Source organism: Poecilia reticulata, chromosome 23 (assembly GCF_904066995.2).
Source record: "Poecilia reticulata chromosome 23, P_reticulata-male-v2, whole genome shotgun sequence".
Taxonomy (NCBI): Eukaryota; Metazoa; Chordata; class Actinopteri; order Cyprinodontiformes; family Poeciliidae; genus Poecilia; species Poecilia reticulata.
The window spans coordinates 9,087,578-9,109,562 of record NC_088852.1 but is presented as its reverse complement, the minus strand read 5'-3'; the positions used below and the strand labels follow the sequence as shown (position 1 = coordinate 9,109,562).

Genomic DNA, 21,985 nt, shown 5'->3' with positions numbered 1-21,985 from the left:
CACTGGACCTCCATGTATTGAGTTTCTTAAGAGTCTTTGTGAAAACAGGAGCTCACACGTTATCTGCTCAGTAACAGCAGACCGAGGAAAATGACGCAGTGCTGTCTGTACTGTGCTTTGAGCAGAGAACACACGCTGGATGTCTGCATATCCTGAGAATTAAACCTAATTTATCAACCGTTTGACTTTGGTTGCATTCACTTTATTTTCTCACTTGAGAAAATCTATATGTGCGTTGCGTTGTTCGATAATTAGGCTTGGTGTAATTATGCAGGTGTCTAAATGAGACTTCCTGTCACCCGTGGCTGTTTTACAGGGAACTGCACTTTTAGTTAATTTAAATTAAAGGGGAGAAACGCATTTCTCTTTTTATATTAAGCATAAAAATTTCAACTGTTTGCCATACTATTGCTCTGACAGGATGTTAAGAAGTAGATTGATGGTCTGTGTTTCAACAGCACCGTATGGTCAGATGCATTTCCCATATCTTAGCATAAAATTCTGAACAAAAACAAACAGGATATAATCAGAAGCACATTCTTTCATGGACTCCTGATTGTGCCACAGCATGGGGTGACCCAATTGTCCTAATGTACTGTGACAGCAGAACAAACGTTTTTTGACAACTTTTCACCACACGCACAATAAACCCCCCGCAACACGACTGTCTCATCAACCAGGCAGCCAGCGGATCGGTTCCAGTCCGTACCTCTTAAACATGCCCATTTGGATCAACGTGGTCATCACCGATCCGTCGGTTTCGCCAAAGAAACGTCCCGCCTGTCAAGAAAAGCAAACTATTACTATTAAATACATTCCCGTAGTCATAATAATGTGACAGTAGGATTGTAAATGTTTACGCCTCACCGTGAACTCTATGATTTAAACTCTCTTCATCATGAAGCTGGCTTTTTACCGAGCAATTTAAAATCCTAATGCCTTTAGGTCTTATTAACTTGCCATAATTACATGGCAAGTTAATAATGCGATGATTATTAACTTGCTTTAATTAACATTAAAATGTGTAATACACATTTTAAATTAAGACTAAACTGTAATAATTGTAGGTGTAAAAATGAAATGAATATTGTTCCCATCTCCAGAACTGATTTCTATTATGTAGAAATCAACATATTAGACGTAAGACAGTCCAACAAAAACGTTTTCAGAGCTCACTTTCTCTTCTATGTTCTTTTTTTGTTCTATAACAATCAAATTGAAACTGATTTTTTTTCTCCTATCTCCTTTATTATTTTACTCCACTGTATCTTTTTAGCGCTTACGTCAACTACTTGAGTTGGGGAAGCAACTGAAATAAAACAGGCATGAAATTATGCGAAAGGTTACATCACTCCAGGAGGTCCTTGAAATGAGCCGTTTTTAAAAAAATATCTTAACCTTTAGGCTTTTTGAACCTCAGGCACTGGCATGTTTATGAAAAAAAACACTATACGTGGTTTTTTTCAACCGTTTAGAACGATAATATTTTTTTATATGGTCTTCTGTGGCAAACCAAAACTATATGTTTTAAAACAATAGTTCTAAATCAAAAGCATTTTTTTTTTGTTACAAATTGACCACTTACCCTGTCCCTGAGGGAGAGAAGCATCCCCACAGCATTATGCTGACACTACAACCATGTCACATTGGTTGGGTAAGGATAATAAGAACTGTTACGTTGCTGCCAAAAAAGTTAAATTCCGTTCTGACCAGAGCATCTCCCTCCGCAAGTGGACATTTACTAATTAAATGACTGGTATGTGTTTAAAGGGGGATAGATGTGAACACATGCTGCTTTTCAGATTTTGATATGTTAGTAATTTTGGAAATCATGTTTGATTTTTGTTCCAACTCTGTGCTGCTGTATCACATAAAATCCCAGTACAACACATTGAAGTTTGAGGTTGTAACATGACAAATGAACACTTTCATAAGGGCTTCCGAGAGCAGCGTCGAGGAAAAAGGAAAACTACTACCGACCATGCTTACCTTTCTAAAAAACAATGCAGGCAGTGTTTTGGGCACAATTCTGCAAATTGTCTTCTCTTTTCAGCGTGGCGATAACTAACAGAGTCAAAAGCTCTCAAACCCTCAAAGTACGACTCTAAAAGCCCGTTAATGTGTCAACTTACGTCGCTGCGCTGTTTAGAAATTAGGACAAAGCCATTATTGTCAATCACGTAGCACTCGATGTCCTGATACAAGAGACAGAAAAGCAAATTACTTTTGACAAAGACGGATATATTCCAAACAAACGTTATTAAATCTTTCTCAAAAACACTAAAAGTTTGTGGTTTAGCGGCTAAATAGAGCAGATATGCAAACTAATTAAGAGTTTTCTGCCCTGAATAATATTCATATAATCTTCCTAAGTCATATAACTAGTGTACTCACAAAGCTGTCACAGCGAAGAGGACAAACCCCCTCTGTGGAGGAGCACTAAAGAAAACAAACAGAATCTGCTGTAATTTCAGACAAACAGATAAATTTCAGCAGCAAAACTCATGAATGCGCTGATGTAGGAGTGTAATCTATATGTATAAGCGAGAGGATGGCGTGCCTGCGTTTAACGAGGACATCTTTTAAACACATGCTTCTGTGCATGTATTTCTTTGAAGGCGCTAGGCTCGAACGGGTCGACAAGTGTCTGAGTATGTGCGAGAGGAAAAAAAAAAAAAGAAAAAATAGTGTCTGCCTTGGTGAGAAATTGTTAATTTTTGCAAGATGCGACAGGAACGTCTACCTGAGATCGACTGCTGAGCGTCTCGTTTGCGAGTCGCAGCTTATTTTGTTTCCGTGTATCCGCGACTGTGTGGATGTGTGCCGTCTGTTTTATTAATGTTGTGAAGCCGAGTTCACGGAGCTCAGCGGGAAACTGTTGATTTGGTTGTGAAGGGAGGGGAGGGGGGGAAAGGGAGACTGCTGCCGTGGAAAATTATGCGCATACTTACGTCTGTGTCATTCGGCTGGGAAGAAGCAAAGAAGAGATGGAAGGAGAGCATCAGGGAAAGAAAATGACATTAGATCAGTTAATGATGCTGTAAATCAAAGCAATAAATAGACTGTCAATGCTTCTGTTTACTGTTGAAAGAAATAAATGGGTTGTCTCATGCAATGTATAAAACAACCTTTATTTTCACCGTTCGACAATAAATCAGACTTACTTGCTTTAGGTCAGATAGGGCTACCAACATAATGAGACTATATTCTAGTTTACATAATAAGATTATTATACCTTTAAACAACTTAGGAAAGCCCAGATGATATTTCTAAAACTTTATAGACTTCTGATTGATATATGATGATTAACAACTACTACACTTGAAAAGACACTATTCCTTGTGTAGCATCATGGAAAATACAAAACTGTAGTTTTGTATTTTCCATACAAAACTACAGTTTTGTATGGAAAACTGTTTTTCCATACAAAAACAGTTTTCCATACAAAACTGTATGGAAAACAGTTTTCCATACAGATTGAGATGTTGAAAGCAATCCTCTCAACATCTCAATCCGATGTTGAGAGGATTGTTGAGCAATCCTCTCAACGGGACGATGTGATTATTCCTGTTGATGACACACCTGTTCCTTCCACTCAACTTTCTATGCTTTCATAGGATCAATCAGCTTCTTTAGCAATGACCTTTTGTGGGTTACCCTCCTACGTACATATATCAGCCGCACCGGGCTATAAGCCTCCGATATCTCCGCCACTCTCAGTTTCCCATAACCCTAACCCTTAGTCTCCAACGCCGAACCATGGTTTCGTTCATGTCGAGTTTACGTGCAGCGGCTCCATTTCCCTCCTGTACTACCAGATCGATGGCCCTCAACTTAAAAGCTGACTCATATGAGTTTGAAGAAATTTCTCCGTCGTGCCTGCTGCTAGCATGTGCTTGTTCTAAATTAGCGGTTCTCAACGTGGTCAGTACCGCCCCCCAGGGGGCGTTCAGAGGACGGCGGGGGGGGCGCTGGCGGAAATTTTTACAAAAGGGGGGCGCTGGGATGCCTTTGGGGGGCGTTTGGTCGAAAGTAAACCTTACACCTTATATGTACAACAATACCAGTTTAGACTTTGAGCAACTTGGTAAAATTGTATTGTGTAACATTAAATCATGCTTGGCTGCAACTGTATCGATGGCAGCTCTTCTTCTATTCAGTGTTTGTAGCTTCTTGGCGCAGCTCCGCTCCTGCTACTGGTAGCTTCACCGCATCAGTTCAGCGTTACACCAGCTGATGACGTTGCTGTGATTCACTTTGTCTGGTATTTTTGTACATACGTTTTATCAGTTCTGTGATCATGTCAAAGCAGCAACTTATATTAAAAGGTATTTTATTTTTGTTTGAAGTCTGCCCGCTTCCATGGAAGGACAACAGAAAATCGCTCTTATAAACATGTAATTACTAAAATCACGACACCCTCACTGTGTATCCCTCTGAAAAATGAACCTATTTAAATAAAGAAATTCCTCCGTGGGTGATACCACGATAGAGAGCATTCATTTTATAGCGTTAACACCGGTGCTGTAAGTGGTCCGGTAAAGGGTGTGATGGAACAACACAGCACTTTTAAATTTCAATAATCGGAATACCACAATTGTTTCCGTTGTTTTAAAAGGTTTATGTCAGTCTGCATTTTCACCGTCGATACGTTTCCCGAACGCTGCGCACCATAGGGAGTTAAAAATAAATAAATTTTAAAAAAATCGAGGCGCACATTGCGCAAAACTCTGAAACAGGAGAAGCGGGACATAAAACGGAACGACGAACTAGATGTGAATTATGGCATAAAAACAGAATCCGATGCTGAATAGTGAAAAATCAACACATGTGGGCGCAGCAGGTGATGAGTGAAGATTACTGATGGTGAGCGTCAATAAATGATAACATAAATCTAGCAACAGGAAAGAAACTAAAGTGGACATAGCAATAAACCAAGAGAGGATAAAACTAATCAAAGTAAACTAAACAGAAATGAATGAAGAACAAAATGCAAGAATAAACTAAGAAAATAAAGTAAATACAGAGGAATAAACTGGTATGGCAAGACCTGTCAAGCAATAATTAATACAGAGGACTGTATGGCAAGAATAAACAGACACTATTTCCACATAAAAGGTAAAATAATATTGTTGAAATGTCATGGGTTTGTTGAGACCACATCTAGTACTGAGAATAAATATATCTTACAGACCATAACAGTAAAGAACTGATCACTTATTTATGCTTTTAATTAGATTTGATATATTTATTTCTTCAATATTATTTTTCATGTCAGTGTTAATGTCATGAGGCTGATGACTCTATGACACTTTCAATTTGACTCATTAGGATTTGATTAAGAACCAGATTTGTTCTTTGCAATTTCTGTCCAGTAAAACTATTAATCTATAATCAATAGACAGGTCTATATTAAGATATAATCCATGTTTCTGTCTCATATTTGTACGGCATTAAAAGGACCTGGAACTTTTGTTTTTCCACTGAAAGCTCTGGTTTGCACAATAAATGCCATATGGGTTAAATCTTATGGATGATACTCTGATGTCCCATTCTCCTGAAGGCAGCACAGAGCTGCACCACCAGAAACTGACAAACACTGAAGAGAAGAGGAGCTATGATTAATGTAGTTACAGTTCTATCCATGTTTTAATGTTGCAGAGCTCAGTCATTTTGCAAGTAGTTCAAAGTTTAAACTGGCATGTTGTACATCTTTTATCTGGTCATTTTGTGGAATATTTAACAACTAGAAAATGGCAAAGAACAAGAATATTTTTTCCACTTTGGCTGCTGTTAGGCCTACCGATTTTAAGTTGAATGTCAAGTCATTGCATTTTTCTTAGACACCTGTGAAAATAATTTCTATTCTATTCTGGGAAATTATTTGTGATGATAAATACAGAAACAAGCATAAAAATCAAAACATCTACAATAGTGATAGTAATATTAATGATAAAATAATGGTCAGTGCAAAGTAGCCTGCAAAGTCTTTGGTGGGGGGCGGTGAGGGACCTGAATAAAGGCTAGGGGGGCGCTGGGCCAAAAAAGGTTGAGAAACACTGGTCTAAATGAAAATTAGCACTTTCTTCTTTGATTTCCACTTTTGACTTCCAATGATTCACTTCCTGCAAAGCGCCCCCTGGTGGTTGAAGAAAAATCCCCAGAAAAGCAGCACCGGGCTATATATAGGCATGGTTCAAAAATGTGGGAAAAGGCTTATAATCCGAAAAATACGGTACATTTAAAAATGATATGTAACATTTTAATACACCGAGACACAGAATTTTGTGTTTTTACTGTCAAAATTACAAGAAATATGCTTGAAAATTTCACTCTACATGAAGCTTTTTTTACTTTTTCACGATATTTAATCTTTTCAGCGGTACCTGTAGTTAATAATGGTTGCTGTGAACATCTGCGTAGCATAACATGAGATCATGGAATGTTATTAGATCACTGATGGGATTTTTACTGTGTTGATTTTGTAACAGTGTTAAACATGGGTTGTTTACATGACATTTTAGTATTTTAGTACTTAATGTGACATTAATATCCAGCATGTTGGGTTCAAACTGTTCATAAATTGTGTTAAATCAATCAGAAGGCATCATGAAAGTGTGATTTATATTTTACAGCATTATGTAAAAAAAAAAAAAAAAAGTTTATTTTTGATGTCTTCCAAAACCATCAACATGTAAGGAATAAATGTACTCTAATGAAAGGTTGGTTTCTAAAAAAAATACTACTTTTACATGTTTTGACATATACCAGAGATGTTCATAAATATTTAAATCAACATGGCTGCAAAGAATGACTGAAAGTAGTCTATGTCCCTACAGTATAACAACAATAAAAGAGCAAAATTACATCTTAAAACTTTTCCTTCAAGAGGGAAGTTTGTTATTTTTCTCCGTTATTGATCTGCTTATATGTCAAAAAAAAGCACTAAGTGGTCACATCTCATGTCTTCAGCAGAATGTGTGGGTTGGCGTCTATGGACAGTATGTCTTTGGAATCATGGTCAGGTTAAACAGAGCATGTCGAACTGTGAATGAAACAATTTATCATCCTTTTCAGTCCTATTACAGACGAGTGTCAGTCTTTCTCTCAGCCTCCCATCGCTGCCTCCTGGGATGGGGAACAATTCAGTGGACGGAGAGGAACGGCGGCGTGTCCCCCGCTACAACACAGGCAAACGGTGAGGCTTGATGGGAAATTAAAAAGGAAAATGGACCGTCTCATCCAATTAATTAAAGGGGAATTAAAGGATCAGTGTAAACACGCTCGGTTCCAGTTTTATTTCCACGCATCAATATTCATAGTGTAATGTTATGGAGAATTTCAAAGTGGCTTTTGATTGAGATGGCATAAAGTTCATTAATGTATTGGAAATAATATGCAGGAAAACTTAATGACTCATAAAAATAATCAACATTCTGCCATAAATTTTCAGATTTACTATTAGATGTCCAAGTCTGCAGTGGTCACAAACACAAAGACGAGTTTTTGCGAGTATTAATATCCTTGCAATGTTTGCTAAAATTACTGCATATTGCATGTTTTAGCGATATCATGTAGCCCCAACAAGTATCTTTAAAAAATACACTTTTTGCATCAATTATGTCAAAATATCTATTATCTTAACAACCCTGGCAGAGTTGAGACATACATCCCATGATTCCAGGCGTAACTGCAGCCACGAAAGTTGCAATAAAATATTGACTAATAGAGGAAGAGCACAGACAAAAATCTAATTTTGGGAGGTTTAATTGGAAAAATAGCCTATTTTTTCCCCCACTTAACCAGTATGTGACAAAACATTACAACAAAATAGTAAAACAAAATTTTATGTATTAGAAAAAATTTGATATTTAAGAAGATAGGAATACTCTCCTTTCTGCCTGATGATTGCTATAAATTGGTACTGATCACATGTGCAGTAGCGTAATCCCTGATGGAGCAAGAGCAGCATCACTGCGCGCACCTATGCGTTTACACACATGGCCACCGGTCTAACAAGCACATGCAGTGAGTGCACAAGCCATTTGAAAGTACATGACAAGACGATAAGATGATTACGTAAGCTGGCAGAGGGAGGATGAGAGGATGGAAGAGAGGAAAAGGGTGAAAACGAATATATGAAGGAAACTGATTAAAAGAGGAAAATTGAGGAAAATGTGGAAGAAAAAGGGGAAAAAATTATGAAGAATTGTGATACATTTTTTCGTTCATCAGACAAACCGAGTAAAAAACAAGAACACTACATTGCATCACAAAATGTGTGTGAAGATGGACGTAATAGATACTTTGGCACAGACGGTAGAGCATATGCTCCCTGTTAATCTGACACATATTAACACGAACAGACACACGTCTCTAGCACACACCGATGTATGCAAACAGAAACACGCTCGTACCCCGACACACAAACACAAACATCCCCACACACAGAGCCTCGCCGCAGGAGCTATCCATCACCTAATGGCCAGCCAGAAGCTCTAAATGGCCTTTTAACTGCTGTCATTTACAGCCGCGGGAGCAGAGGAGAGGGAGCAAACCATCAAGCACCTGCTACTGCAAAAAGCGTTACGGCAAATTAGGTAAGTTCTCCCGGTTCTCCTGGAGGTGTGGAAGGTTGCTCACATCTTTCACTTACGGCTATTTCTGCGACTCCCAGCGGAGCGTGCATCGCACTAAACAGTTTCCATGATGGAATCTAATCTGTACGTATGCTCCAATAGCCGTGGTGAGCACTTATTTATCGGCGAAAGCAGTGAGATGAAGCACTGCATTAGGCTAAACTAGATCTACATGTTTTAATTATCAACTAATGAGGCAGAAATTACTATTTTAATGGACTAGTAAATTATTTGATTGGATCTTTTAATAAGCAAAAATAATAATGGACTTGTATATCATAGACTTAGTGGACTTTTTACTGGAGGATTATTGATCTAACTGAAAAACATTGTTTTAAACCAGGATACCAAAACAATAATCAACATCTGGAACTTCTTGGGGACTAAATTATACATTAAGTCTCATATTAAACATAAATGTATTCATTTTTTCCCCACATTCTTTACCATAATTAACCGATATGATTTATTTTTCCTTATTCTTCTAGCCACAGTTTGGCCTGACTTGTAGAATCACTTTAATTGAACCTGCCTGACAATTTCAAATAGAGTCGACCTCAAAGTTACGTTTATTTTTTGAAGCAACAAAACGGGGGGTTGGAATTTAACTATGTTTGTATTGCACAAACACTCTTCAATAAAAGCAATCAACGTTACAATAAAAAGTTGCCATTAAAGCCAGCACAATAAACTTTACCTTCAATATTCTACGAGGGGAAAAATTTAATTACCACCGGAAAAAAAGCAATAAAGTTAACATTTAAAGGTTTAATTTGACAACAGAGCAGGGTCTAAAAATTGCTTCATTCCTTTCAAATACTGATGGTCATTCTTTCAAACTGGTCTGCTTAAATTCAGTTTAAAAACTATACTTTAAATGATATTTGTACAAAGAGTGATGATGCTTTTTTTAAATAAAATGAGTAAATAGAACTCTTTCTTCAGCTGGTTTATAGAGGTATAGGGGAAGGAAATGGAAACTGCATCAAACCTGACAAGAATTTCTTGTAAAAATTTGGTTTTGCTAAGAATGGCTCCTAAAATCTTAATAATCCATATTAGCATAAGTCCTTCAAAATATAAGTTTTGAGAAAATAAAACAAAACAAACAAAAAATAAACAACTATAGAGATGTTCAAATCTACTGTTCTGAATGAACAAGTTATACTTTTTGGCAAGTGTGTCTTTATACATTTCAATATTGAATAATAATTTTTTTAAAAATACAAAGAAATGCCTGTAATATCGTTAAAATATGAAAACTTTCAAAAAATACCTTCTTAAACTCACTAGAATAAACAAACGCAACTAGTTTTCACCTCAATAAAGGACATAAAATATACTAGTCTTGTGCTTTCTAATTGCTAAAATATCTGAAAAGAAGATACAATGAGCAACAGGCTTCATGAAGAAGGGATGCCTGTATGTCTAAACTTAAAATAATCAGGTAAATCTAAAATATGACCAACATTATGGGCATTATGTACTGGAATGGTGGATGAGTTGAAGGCCTTAGCATAAAATGCTATATTCGATCTGATTGATGCCACATCCAAAATATTACTGACAGAGCACCATCTGAATGGTCTTACCTGTGCAGCGATGGTCCTGAATTTGGATTCAAGCATCTCCAGAGTCATCTGAACCCCAACAGCTGTCGAGATAAAAAAAAACAAACAAAAAAAAACAACACAGATCAGTTTTGCATAATTACAGAAGCAACTCTTCACAGATGGACATTAACATAGGCAGCGGCAGCATTAATTTACTAATAAAGCAAGAAAAATATTTAAGAGGTTGATAAGGTTGACATGGAATTAAACTCACACGACGCATACGTGAGATCAAAATTGTGAGTAAAGTAGTTGGCGATGAATACAGGACACAACGATTCTATGCAAAACCAAAAAAAAACAAAAAACTGTCAAACAGCCCTTTTTGATTCTGTGTGACAAAGCCTAAGACTAATGATGAAATGTATATATTAATAAATGTAAGAAGGATTTTGGACATTTATGGCTTGCATTTCAGAAAACAGAATGATGCTTAGAAGACTCAACCCTTTACATACCCAGACCCTAAAAAAGATAAAAGTATATTCAATATGTACTGTTAGGTTAGATAACACCTGCTATTACTTGGCACGCAGAAAAAGCAAAATTAAAGTTTTTAGTCGGGCACTTAAGAGAACATTAATAGCATTATTAATGCCCCAGCTCTCAGGTTGGATGAGTAGAAGATGTCTTTTAGCGGAGATCAGCCCTGAAGTCAGAACTCAACTTATGAAAATCCTTTTTACAGTCGCTGGCCTTCACAGCCTCCGCAGCGCTGTTTAAAAAAAATAAATAAAAAAAATCCTATTCTTAGCCAGAATGTGTTTTGAGTGCATGTGTGTATCCAACGCCTCCACTACGCAGCCCTCTCAGTCATAAAACGCAGAGAATTAGTGTCCGTTTGAACACATGTCCCACGCACGCGCAGGAATATACACACAAGGGCGAAGCGATTGCTTATGTCAGCTTAGGGTTGTATGTCTGTCAGCATTTCAGTCAGTCTGGTAATAAGGAAAAAAAAAAAAAATGAAGAAGAAGAAGAAGCTGTAATTGCATAAGTTCCCAGTAGACACATATTGTATATACCACCCACGCACATACACAGGAAAATACACACAACGCTGCGTGAAAAGATATGACTCTTTGTATTAGCATCAGAGACTCAGCGTTTTCCTCCCAGTGTGCCCTGGGTAGCCACTTAAAAGCCTCTCCGCTGATTACAATACACACAGCTCACATCTACGTCCCCTTACAGACATATACTGTCGGAAATTTACTGTACACATCCCACAAGCTTAGTAACACCGATTCAACACTTTTAGGACATTAAGGTATATACAGTAATCTGCAAAATCCCTTTTGAGAGCATCGTTTAACCTAGTACGTGCATTACTTTGGAGACATTTTAAACTATCTCTAATGGCTTCATTCTTTGCTTACAAGAAGCTTTCTTTGTCATCAAGGTTGACTTTATCAGAAACTTTCTCGGTTTTTGTTAGACATTGGCGTCTTCTGTGCCATGCAAAAACATTCAAATCTCCTGAACTTTTGCACATGTTGTCACATTGCAATCACAAACTTCAATGTCTCGACCAGCTTTTTGTATCCGGAGACAAAAACTGTCCATTTCCTCATGCAAAATAACTCAGCTTCAGTCAGACTGGAAGAAGAGGCGTGTATGTAAACGTCCGTTTTCAAACAAATTAAGGTCTGGACTTTAACCGGGCCATTCCAAAACATGGATGTGCTTTTATTTTGACAGGTCCGTCATAGCCTAGTTTTTAACTCCATGCTAGTTCTTAACTCATACAAGCTTCCCTGTCCCTGTTGAAAAAAAGCCTCCCCACAACACTGACTTACTACAGCGGGGACCGTGTGTTATTTTTCTAGATGATATGTAATCTCACTATTCTGCAAAGGCCAAATATGAGGAATGTAAGAGTTATAGTTGACTTGACTCCACAAACCACAGTCTGGTACAACGTAGAAAATGACGACATGAGTAACAAATGACAAAACTCAAGGAAGGCTAATGGCTTTCTTGGAAGAAAAAAATACTAAGAGGTTTTTAATGTATGAAGACGTCTCTAAAGTACAATATGTTAAAAGACGAACATACTAAAAAAAGGCACCAAAGGCTTTTTCCCTTTTGTGCTTTCTCTTGCAGCATTAGTACAACCTTTCAAAACCAAACCTTTTTTCAGGCATTACTCACGATTCATTTATAGCCAACCAAGCATTTAAATTAAAAGCTGTAGGAAGAAGATTTCCCCTGAAAACATCACTTTAAATTATTATTTCTTTTTAATGCCACTAGGTGATGAGTTTTAGATTTGTCTTAGTAGAGCCACATGCAGATCTCATTTGAGAAACGAGGCAACAGGTTCTATCGTAAGATGTGTAGTTTGGCTCATCTTTTCCTGGTTTCTCCCCTCTGTGTCCTCCTTTTCTTCAATCTTCAGAAAATCACGGCTTTAATCCGCCTATAATCAGTCGTGAACAGGAAACGGTGTTTGATTGGGGGGTTGTTTTGTCTGAGGTTGTTTATCTGTTTAGCTTTTCCTGAAGGGCTAGACGTTTTATGCCTATTGGGATAAAAAATTCACAAGTCATTAAAAGCAAAAGGTTCACATTTGGTCTGTTTTTGTCACCAATGCAGAAAATGAAAGAGTAAGACTTTTTTTTTGTATCCGTCCACCTCCATGGTGATGTTGACCCTGAAGTCATCCCCCTCCACTGTAATCTCAGATTAATTGTTCAAAAGGCCATTAAAGAGGGCAGCAGTAATCTGCCGTCTTTCCTCCTTTGAGTTAGAGGCTGATGGTCAAATCTAATTAAAGCCAACGCTCTGATCACCTAGCATGAGTGTGTCCGCGCTGCAGTTAAAGTTTAAGAGTTTAAAGCTCTTTCTGGTGAATATAAGTGTGTTAACATTGCTTTCAGGTGTGAAAATGGGTGCGCTTGCAAGCATATTTTGTGTACTCCCAACTCTGAGGCACAATTAGCGAGAGCTGCCAATCACAACTGAGAATATTTTTAATAGAGAATGAGCTAATAAAAAAAGATATACAAATCTTTGGAGACCAGAGCTGGAGTTAATTGGCTATTTTACTTGTGAGATAGTGACTGGAGAAACAAAGGCGTCTAAATATTGAACAATGTGCTAAAAGGAAAAACAATGGTTTTATTAAGACTAGACAATTAAAGGTTGACCTTTGCTGTATTTTTCTTCAGGAGAAATTTGCCACCAAAAATGTGGATACTTGTGCTGCCAATGCATTATAAATACAATCAGTCAGAAAAAACCCCAACTGTTTCTAGAGACCAGGATCTTTAAAGAAATCACAATTCAAAAACTCATGAAATTTGCTTGTTGTAAGAGAAAATTCTGTTGAATTTGAATCAGTTTTCAACGTCTTCAATAACTGAATCACTTTTCACTGGATTTGTCATCCGTTTAGCTGCATCATCTTTTACAATATAACCACTCAGTAGCCTGGAGCTGGGAAGGGATGGACCCTTTTTCCTCCACATATTAGATCATATTATATAATTAATAATCATAAAACCGATTCAGTGTAAAAGCCAAAGTCCTCGTCATTAGACTGACTCACCATCGTAACTGTAAACCAACCCAACTCTGTTTTCCGCAAAACAGAGTTGGGTATTTTTAGATGGCACTAGATTTTTTTTCTTTATAAGCTCGACAGTGAAGAATGGAGTAAGGGATACGAAGGTTCTTTCAATCTGCAGCTGGCATTTCATCCTACACACTGATCCTCTGACATTAACCCAGCATCCGCATTCGGGGGGATCTGTGCAGCATGGAAGCCAAAAACGAGTGCTACTTCATGTTCACACATCTTTCGACTTCATTAAACACGTTTGTGTGTGTGTGTGTGTGTGTGTGTGTGGTGCTGAGGTTGCACAGAAGGTCAATTTGTGTCAAATGACTGGTGTATGGAGCGGGTGCTGTCGTATAGCCCTGAATACAGATTAAATATATAGAAACCAACACAGAAAATCAACACACTGAGGTGGAGGTCAGTGCATTCACATATCCCACACACCAAACACGAGTATGTATTTAGGGTGGATGTGTGAGGTTGACACAAAAGTGTTCCTACTCGTAAAGCGGCAGAGATTCACATCTGATGTGGAAGAACCTGTGAACAAATTTACCCAGACTCTTACCCAGAGCTACAATGACACGTTTTAGATTGGCCTAGCCAAAGTTCAGACCTAGATCCTTCTGTGAAACTGAGGTTAGATGTGGAACAATGATAGAGACATCTCTCAAAAGGAGGAAATGTCAGAGGGGCTATATCCAAATGGAGCCCAAGCTTTTCACTTGGTTGTTGTGCAATAATTTGAAAATCATTTCATCTTTCACTTCGACGTTCTAATTCTGCTGTATCCAATTCCAGTTTGAGGCTGCGACATAAAACGAGTGAAAGGCACTGTACAGCAAAGATGGAGGTAAAGAGAAAATGATACTGAAAGCAATTATCTGCAGGAAGGTCAACGCAGCACTGATATTGTAATCACAGCATTAACTGATGGATTAGTCAGGTCAAATAGATGAAGGAATCAAGACGGATGAAACTGATAAAAAGCAAAGAGATAAATTAATTTGACGGATGTTGTGATTTGGATGCTTTTTATTCATATTCAATGTTGGGCTTTATTGGTAATGTTTCCATCACAGTAAAACACCAATTTGTCATGTTTTGATTTTTGTCTTTGTTTTGCATGCAGACTAAAAAAATGCAGACTAAATGTTAGAAACGTTAGACTAATGTCTGATGGGTAAGATGACTTTCGTTTAAATGAGATGACCTCTTTTACTTTGATGTATCCACAGAGTAAATACATCAAGTGGAAAAAGTCATGCAGCTTTTCTAGCATCTGTAATAAAACTCATAAACACAGGTAATTGCAGAACTATAATAAATTAGCTAAAACATTGTTTTATTTCATAAAATGATCTCTAAATCATTTTGAATATCCCTCCAAGTAAATTTCAACTGAAAAAAGTGAAAAAGAACAAAAAACTGAAAAAGACAAAACAAAATATGTTTAATGAAGATTCTTGTTCAGAAAAACTAGCTTGAGATAAAGTTCGTCTTGCTACAGTAACAACTTAAAAATGTTATCTTGATAATGTTTTTTAAATCATTTTAATATATAACGCTTTTAGAATGATTAAAAACCTCAAAAATTAACAAAAGCAAGAAGAAAATGGTTTCTTTCTTTCATATAAAATAGGACAAAAAGTCCTAATTTTGAGTTTACTGAACTGAATCATGCGGCAATAAATGCCATATAATTACAATTATAATGAAATAACCTCTATGTTCTGGTTGTGCATAACTTTGTCTGCTAAAACAATAAGCAGGGAAAAATTTTCCCAACAGTAAACTGCTTTTCAACAATATCATAGGTGGATAACTTCACCTTTATGTTTTGGATCATTAATGCATCATTTTAAGAAGAAGAAAAAAAGCTATGGTAGAAAAAAACGACCACACTAAACTAGTAAAGACTTTACTTACTTCTGAGATTTAAGAACACTGTCTTAGTATAAGAATTCCACTTTTACCTAAGCTCTATGCCTGTTTTAAGACAGAAAAAAAAGACTTTCTAAAAGATGCTTTGAAAAGCCTTTTAGCCTCGCTTGAAATCCTAAAAAAAAGTGTGTGTTCTGTTTGAAGTGACTGTGGGCAAGAAGATTACTGTTTATCTCAACAGATGTCATTGTGTCTTCTCCTACAATGTCTCACTCCTCTCTGTTTGCTCTGCGGTACACACACAATCCAACACATCAAAACTGTCAACAAGACGGTCGGATTGAAACAAACGTGCGCGGATGATAAGCTTTCTGGGTTACAAATGCCATTTGTGCTCCGTTTTTGTCTGTCTGGCTCAAAAACACGTAATTACAGTTTGTAGCGGCAAATGTCATCATAATAAGAAGATGGAAGAAGCAGTTCAGAGCAGTGTGTCTTCTCTACTCCTGAGTACAATTAAACCTTTGTACCTTCTTCTTCAAGGTTTCTAAAGGTTATGCAAGTTTTTAGCGACTTGAAGTGATAATGCTCCAGCAATTACCGCAGGTTACCATGGAAAAATGGGACATTTTGTGAAGGCAAAAACAATATGGTTTCGTAACAACAGAGGTGTTTAGAACAAAGCATAATGCGGTAAAGTGGCTCTAAACGTCAATCAAGCTTAGAACAAGTAAATCTTCAAATATTTCAGTCTAGGGGGCCACACGTTTTTGATTTTAATTCATGAAAAAATATATTTTAACACGGTTACATACATACTCGTCTGTGCTGCTGTAGCTCATAAAACACCAATAAAATACACCAAAGCTCGTAGTAGAAACACAAAAACATGCATAAGATAAAATATCTACTACGTCAAATTCATGTTTCTTTGAAAATGTGCGACCATTATGTGGAAAAGGAGCAGAACATGTACATGCTAAGCACAGACAGACTCGCCTTTTAATTATTTGACCTCAAACAAACAATTAAACGCAACCTTTCAACCTCAAAGTTGCACAGGACCACACACGTTGTGCAAAATGCTCACGAACCTCGGAGGAGTTGACAGAGGCTGCACTGACATCATGTTACCAAAGCAACAGGCAGGAGCGAGAGGGGATTGGACAAAAATGATGATGACTCAACCTCCCTCCCTTGTCTTCCTCCGTCTCACCGTGCTCTCCTCTTCTTCATAGACAAGTCTCTCACTTTATCTTTTCGGACATCAAGGATGCAAACCGAGACACGTGCCCAGGCACAGGCATGCCGTAGTCATGAAACGAAAGTGCAGACTGTAATCTTTCCACAGAATGGACTGCACTGAACTCAAGATTTCCAGAATAAAATCATCATGTATCAGGGGTGCTACTTTTCCTTGTTGAATCCAAAAGTCGTGTTACGGATGAATCTGTGGCGAGGAGAAGTGTAATGGCGCAGGAGCAGCGCCGAACGAGTTAAAACGATGGCCTGTTTCTTATAAATGGAAATAAATGCTGTTGACATTCAGTCTATGTGTGGACCTTTTAAGTCGGCGGAGTCTACCTCAAGTTAACCTAGTTTCCAAGCCCTCTTGAGTGGCCCTGTTGGAGGCGCACTCACTAAATCATTCATAGTGGAGAGACGAAGAAAAAAAAAAAAAAAAAAACTTGTTTCTGTGTGTCTGTGTGAGGGATAAAAACATGAATTTAGAATGTGGTATGCTTCCTTTATTCTCAGTCAAGGAAGACGGTAATCTATATATATCAGAATTATTTTTCAAAGAGCCAACAGGATTTTAGTTTAGGACATTTTGGAACGATTTGGTGAGAAATCCAATGACTGACTGAATCTTTAATAATGTAAAAGGAGAAAGAATTTGCCAGTCATTGTGTATCTTTTAAATTTGTGATGAAGCTTCTTGCTTTACGTGATGGCTCTTATCTTGATCTAATTTTGAACAACCTACAGATTTTGGATGAACTACTGTGTGTTTTTCTATCCAAACATACTGTAAGTCTATCCATCAACACTTAATTGTGCCCAGGATTGGGATGGTGCCCTCATTCCTCAGAGATTAGACCACAGCAATGCATTTTTGAATAAAACCTCTGCAGCAATAAACCTAAAGTGTAAACCAATGAACAGAGAGTAGCTTGAATCCACTTGGCAATTAAAGGAAATTGTAGCCGGAGGCTGAGGAATCGATTAAAGGTGGACTACATTCAAGGAGTTAAGTCTCATTCTAATCCATGAATTTGTCCATCGAATAATTTAAGCTACGCAACATAATTTGGATAAAAGGGGATAAAAGTATTTAAACATAGATGTATATGTATCTTCACTTAAGAAACCATTGTTGGCCATTTTGAATATAGAGCTGTTCACTCACCATGATGGCAAGTCATGAAAAAGTGACAAAAGTGATGAGTGGTTCAAGCAACTCTTAGGTTGGAGCACTCGTATATAAAATCCTTTTGTGTGTTTGTTTGTAAAAAGATAGATGACTCTGAGCCACTTCCCTACACAGGAACCTACGGTAGTTGATACAAGTGTGTCTGGCCAGACTTTGTGTTAATACGATGCCTTGGGTCAATTCATCTTCACTGACATCCAATAGCAGAGCAAATTACAGAGCAAAGTAGGTGTATAGTTGAGTAAAGAGATAGCGATAAAGGGAGAGAAGCTTTTCTGAAGAGAGAGAAAAACAAAGAGGAGGTGACTCTCCTTTAACAAAGGCAGCAGAATGTTTGCAAATTTATACACCATCAATATTGTTGGCAACGGCAGGCAAGGACTGTGGGGATTTAATCAAGGAGAGAAATAAACCAATACCCCGAAATGTTGGGTAATACAATGGACGGCAATTAGAAAAGTTAAAAATAAGCTCTTTTGCTTTAGATGATTGGCACAAATGTTTTTCCATCACATAGTTCCTGCATCAGCGATGGAGCAGAGCTGGCTTTAAAGGCTGCTTTGGCAGGAGGTCTCTGGCACTTCCAGATGATTTCTGTGCCAGAAGCGCTGTTTGCCAATAGCCAAGAAAAATTTACATATTGCTTAGCTCAGCTTTTATCAGGCATAGCTTGAATACTTATCTTCCCCCCCCCCAAAGTCATACTTCTTGACCGGATATATCTTGCAAAGCTCCAAACCCGAACATAGACATATTTTTCATGTTCTCCCAGCTGCTTTATTATGCCCACGGTTGTAACAGTGCAACCACAGAACAAAGCAGTGATGTTTACTTCAATAATTCAATTTGACACAAAAAACGACGTCCATTTTGTGTCTTAGAAGTCAAAGCAGGAGCTTAATAATAATGAAGACAGGCTCACATGAAAGAGTTTTCTTGTTCCGTCCACTCATTACTCGGATTGCTTTCAGGTTACATCACAGACAGCTGTCATTTCATCTGCTGCAAACTGAAAGGCTACAGAAAGCCGGGAAAACTTGAAAAAGCGAAATATTAGTGAGGAGTAAAAAAAAAGTTGAAAAGTTCGACGGATCTGAATACTTTTTTCGAGGGCATCATAAATCTCCCTAATTACCATCATGTCCAAATCAGCCAAGTTTGACTGTATATGACATTTTAATTTATTGCAGCTCTAAATGACTAAATGTCATCACTGACTGACAACCTGAAATACCACATAATCTGCTAATTAGTTTTTAATAAACACATACGTGCACAGAGATACGTAATACTGAGATTTAAAAGTAAATAATCGACAGCAGTTCAGTAATATAACAAAAATGGGGACATCCAGCGAATCATCTTGCATAGAAACCAATGAACAGAGTGTCTTACTGGCATAAGCTACTGGCTGCTAAAACAGATTTCTACTGGCCAAGATCTCGAGAGAAAGAACAGGACAAGAAAGCAGAGAAATGACCAGACTGTGTTTATGCGAGTGTCTATTTGTGCTGCCCAGTGAACCAGGCTACAGATTTACCCAACCTGAGAAAGGCCCAGATTCATGCATTTAAAATTAAAACACATGATTATCTAGACAGCTCAGATACTGGATAAATGACCACTAATAGATGGGAGTGTTGGCTTTTTTTTCTCTCTCCCACATTCACAGCAGAAATAAATGCAATCTTCGACTCATTTGGATTTGGATTTTATGGCCAACCGATTAATGTAAATCTGAGATTATCCTCTTCCTTTGAACTCTGCTTGGGAGCCGGATTTCCCAAGCCCGGCAGACGAGCACAAGGTCGCAGTCTAGAAAAAGAGGCGACGCAAGATCACAGAAACCCAGAGGGCCCAACTGGTCACTTCTGGAGATGACCTTATTTAAATGCAAACCGGGATGCGTCAGCAGAAAAACGCGGGCTTCACAACCTTTAGATATCCTGATAAGCAAAAACAGGGACCAGCAGTAATTTGAGACGATGAAATGACTGTGTCATGACAGCACTGTGTCAGAGATACAGTGCTGAAGCAAAACCGCTATAAAATACATAAACGAAACTTGAAGTGTACAGTTGATAGAGAGGACTGAAGAAAAAAAAAAAATCAATAGCAGATCCACTACAATGAGATAAGCTAATTGCATGAAATGAAGCTAGATGAGAGCAAAACTATTTATTAACTCTTTTGTGAAATATTTAAAGTGGAATGAGTAGCTGTTATAAGTGCTCTTGAATTTGTAACTACCGTCGTTATTCGTATCATTAGAGTTTAATCTCCCACCATTAAACACAATTCTCTCCGTGTCATGGTTCAGGACCACGGACAGCACAAAAGAGACGCAAATCCTTTATTTTTAAAACCACATTCTGTTAATTTTTGTATTAGTATCGCAGTAACAGGAAATTGTTTAGTTCCTGGCTCTGCCAAAGTACTCACTTTAAATATTTAATAGCTACAAGAAATTGAGCTAAAGATTTTACCATTGGAGCCCAACAGTCTGCCTCAGATTAAAGAAACTTGATTAGGACGAGAAACGGCCTCCCCAAAGCCATTAGCTCAAAGCTGTTCAGAAATTTGTGGTCTATGCCTGAACGTCGGTACCAGGAAGTGAATCAACTTAAAAGAACTTCCATTTCCCCCAAAAAGAAAGGTCAAATATCCAGACAGAATAAGGTCAACAGCTTTCTGGTGGCTATGAAGAGAATTTGGTAGAGGTGCTAGTTGTTGGGGTCACCCAAATAAACATCATTATTAGTTGTGAATGTATATATTTGAGACTGATTGTCCAGTTTGACCTTCTGATTATTAGAGGAAATACACAATAAAGCCAAATGTGGGGACTGAAGCATCTAAAAAAATCTTTGAAACTGAAGTATTGTTGAGCGTCAATTTAAATCCATCTTTTTCTCATCCGGGCACGAGTTATTCTCTATGCAAAAAGGATGTTAAGTTAATAGTTACTAATATTTTCTAATTTTCCTCTGGTTTGATTTCCTTGGGGAATCAGTATTCTTTCATTTTCCCACTGCCAAGTGTGCCAAATGATTCACATGCTCATTAACAACATAATGTGTATGTGTGTGTGTGTGTCGGCTATGATTCACTGCATGTTAGGAAGCAGCCAAGTAATTATATGGTTGTGTGTAAACAAACAAAAAATTGCACGAGCCGTTAAGAACAGAATCTCTTCCACAGCTCACCTTTTCCCCATATGTGTGTTTGGTAAAATTAGAGCTGCGTCACAAAACAAGACAAAAACTTAAATCACACTGAAAACACATCTTGAAGATTCACTGACAAATCAAATTCGGTATTTAAAAAAATATTTAAGTTTGAATACCATACAACGAAGTAAAAAAAAGTAACTTTACCCTTACAGATTTCTTCTGACTGGCAAAAGGTATTTTACACCACTGGGAGGTAATAACCAATCACTTGGCCACCACTAGCCAGGCCATCGACTTACTACGCAATTTCATATGCGTAATTCTGATTTTCCTTTAGTTCTCCGCCTGGAATTTCTCCCATTGAGCTCGATTTCTCCAGTTGAATTTTAATCAGGCCAATCAGTGAACAGACAGAAGTTGTGAATGATGACGTTGATTTTCAGAATTGTAGTCTGCCTGTAGCTTTAGCAAAGCAGCACAGGAAGTGAACAAAGTCATTCCGTCCGTGTCGGCCATCCCGTTCAGCTCGGCACTTCTCTCTTTACAAAATGTAAAACGTCAAGTCAATGCCTTCAGAAAATAATTTTCACCAGCTGAGGGTCCAGACCCTGTGAATGAAGCAAAGCGTAGAACAAGAGGCGAGTTTTTCCCAGGCGAGGTCAGCCCTAGCTAATGA

General features: G+C 37.7%; 1 protein-coding gene across 7 annotated transcripts in view; it reads right to left on the bottom strand.

The window, feature by feature from the left end:
- Positions 1–21,985, bottom strand: part of cacna2d4a (calcium channel, voltage-dependent, alpha 2/delta subunit 4a) — a 75,682-nt gene that overhangs the window by 6,243 nt on the left and 47,454 nt on the right. For all 7 annotated transcript variants that reach the window (XR_014086104.1, XR_014086105.1, XR_014086106.1 and 4 more), the window contains 5 exons: positions 10,232–10,293; positions 2,952–2,966; positions 2,395–2,439; positions 2,133–2,195; positions 710–780 (listed from right to left, as the gene is read on the bottom strand). Coding sequence is in view for 1 of the 7 variants with exons in the window: in XM_081604134.1 (XP_081460260.1) it covers positions 710–780; positions 2,133–2,195; positions 2,395–2,439; positions 2,952–2,966; positions 10,232–10,293 (256 nt within the window). In the remaining 6 variants the exon portion in view is untranslated. The remainder of the gene's footprint in view (positions 1–709; positions 781–2,132; positions 2,196–2,394; positions 2,440–2,951; positions 2,967–10,231; positions 10,294–21,985) is intronic.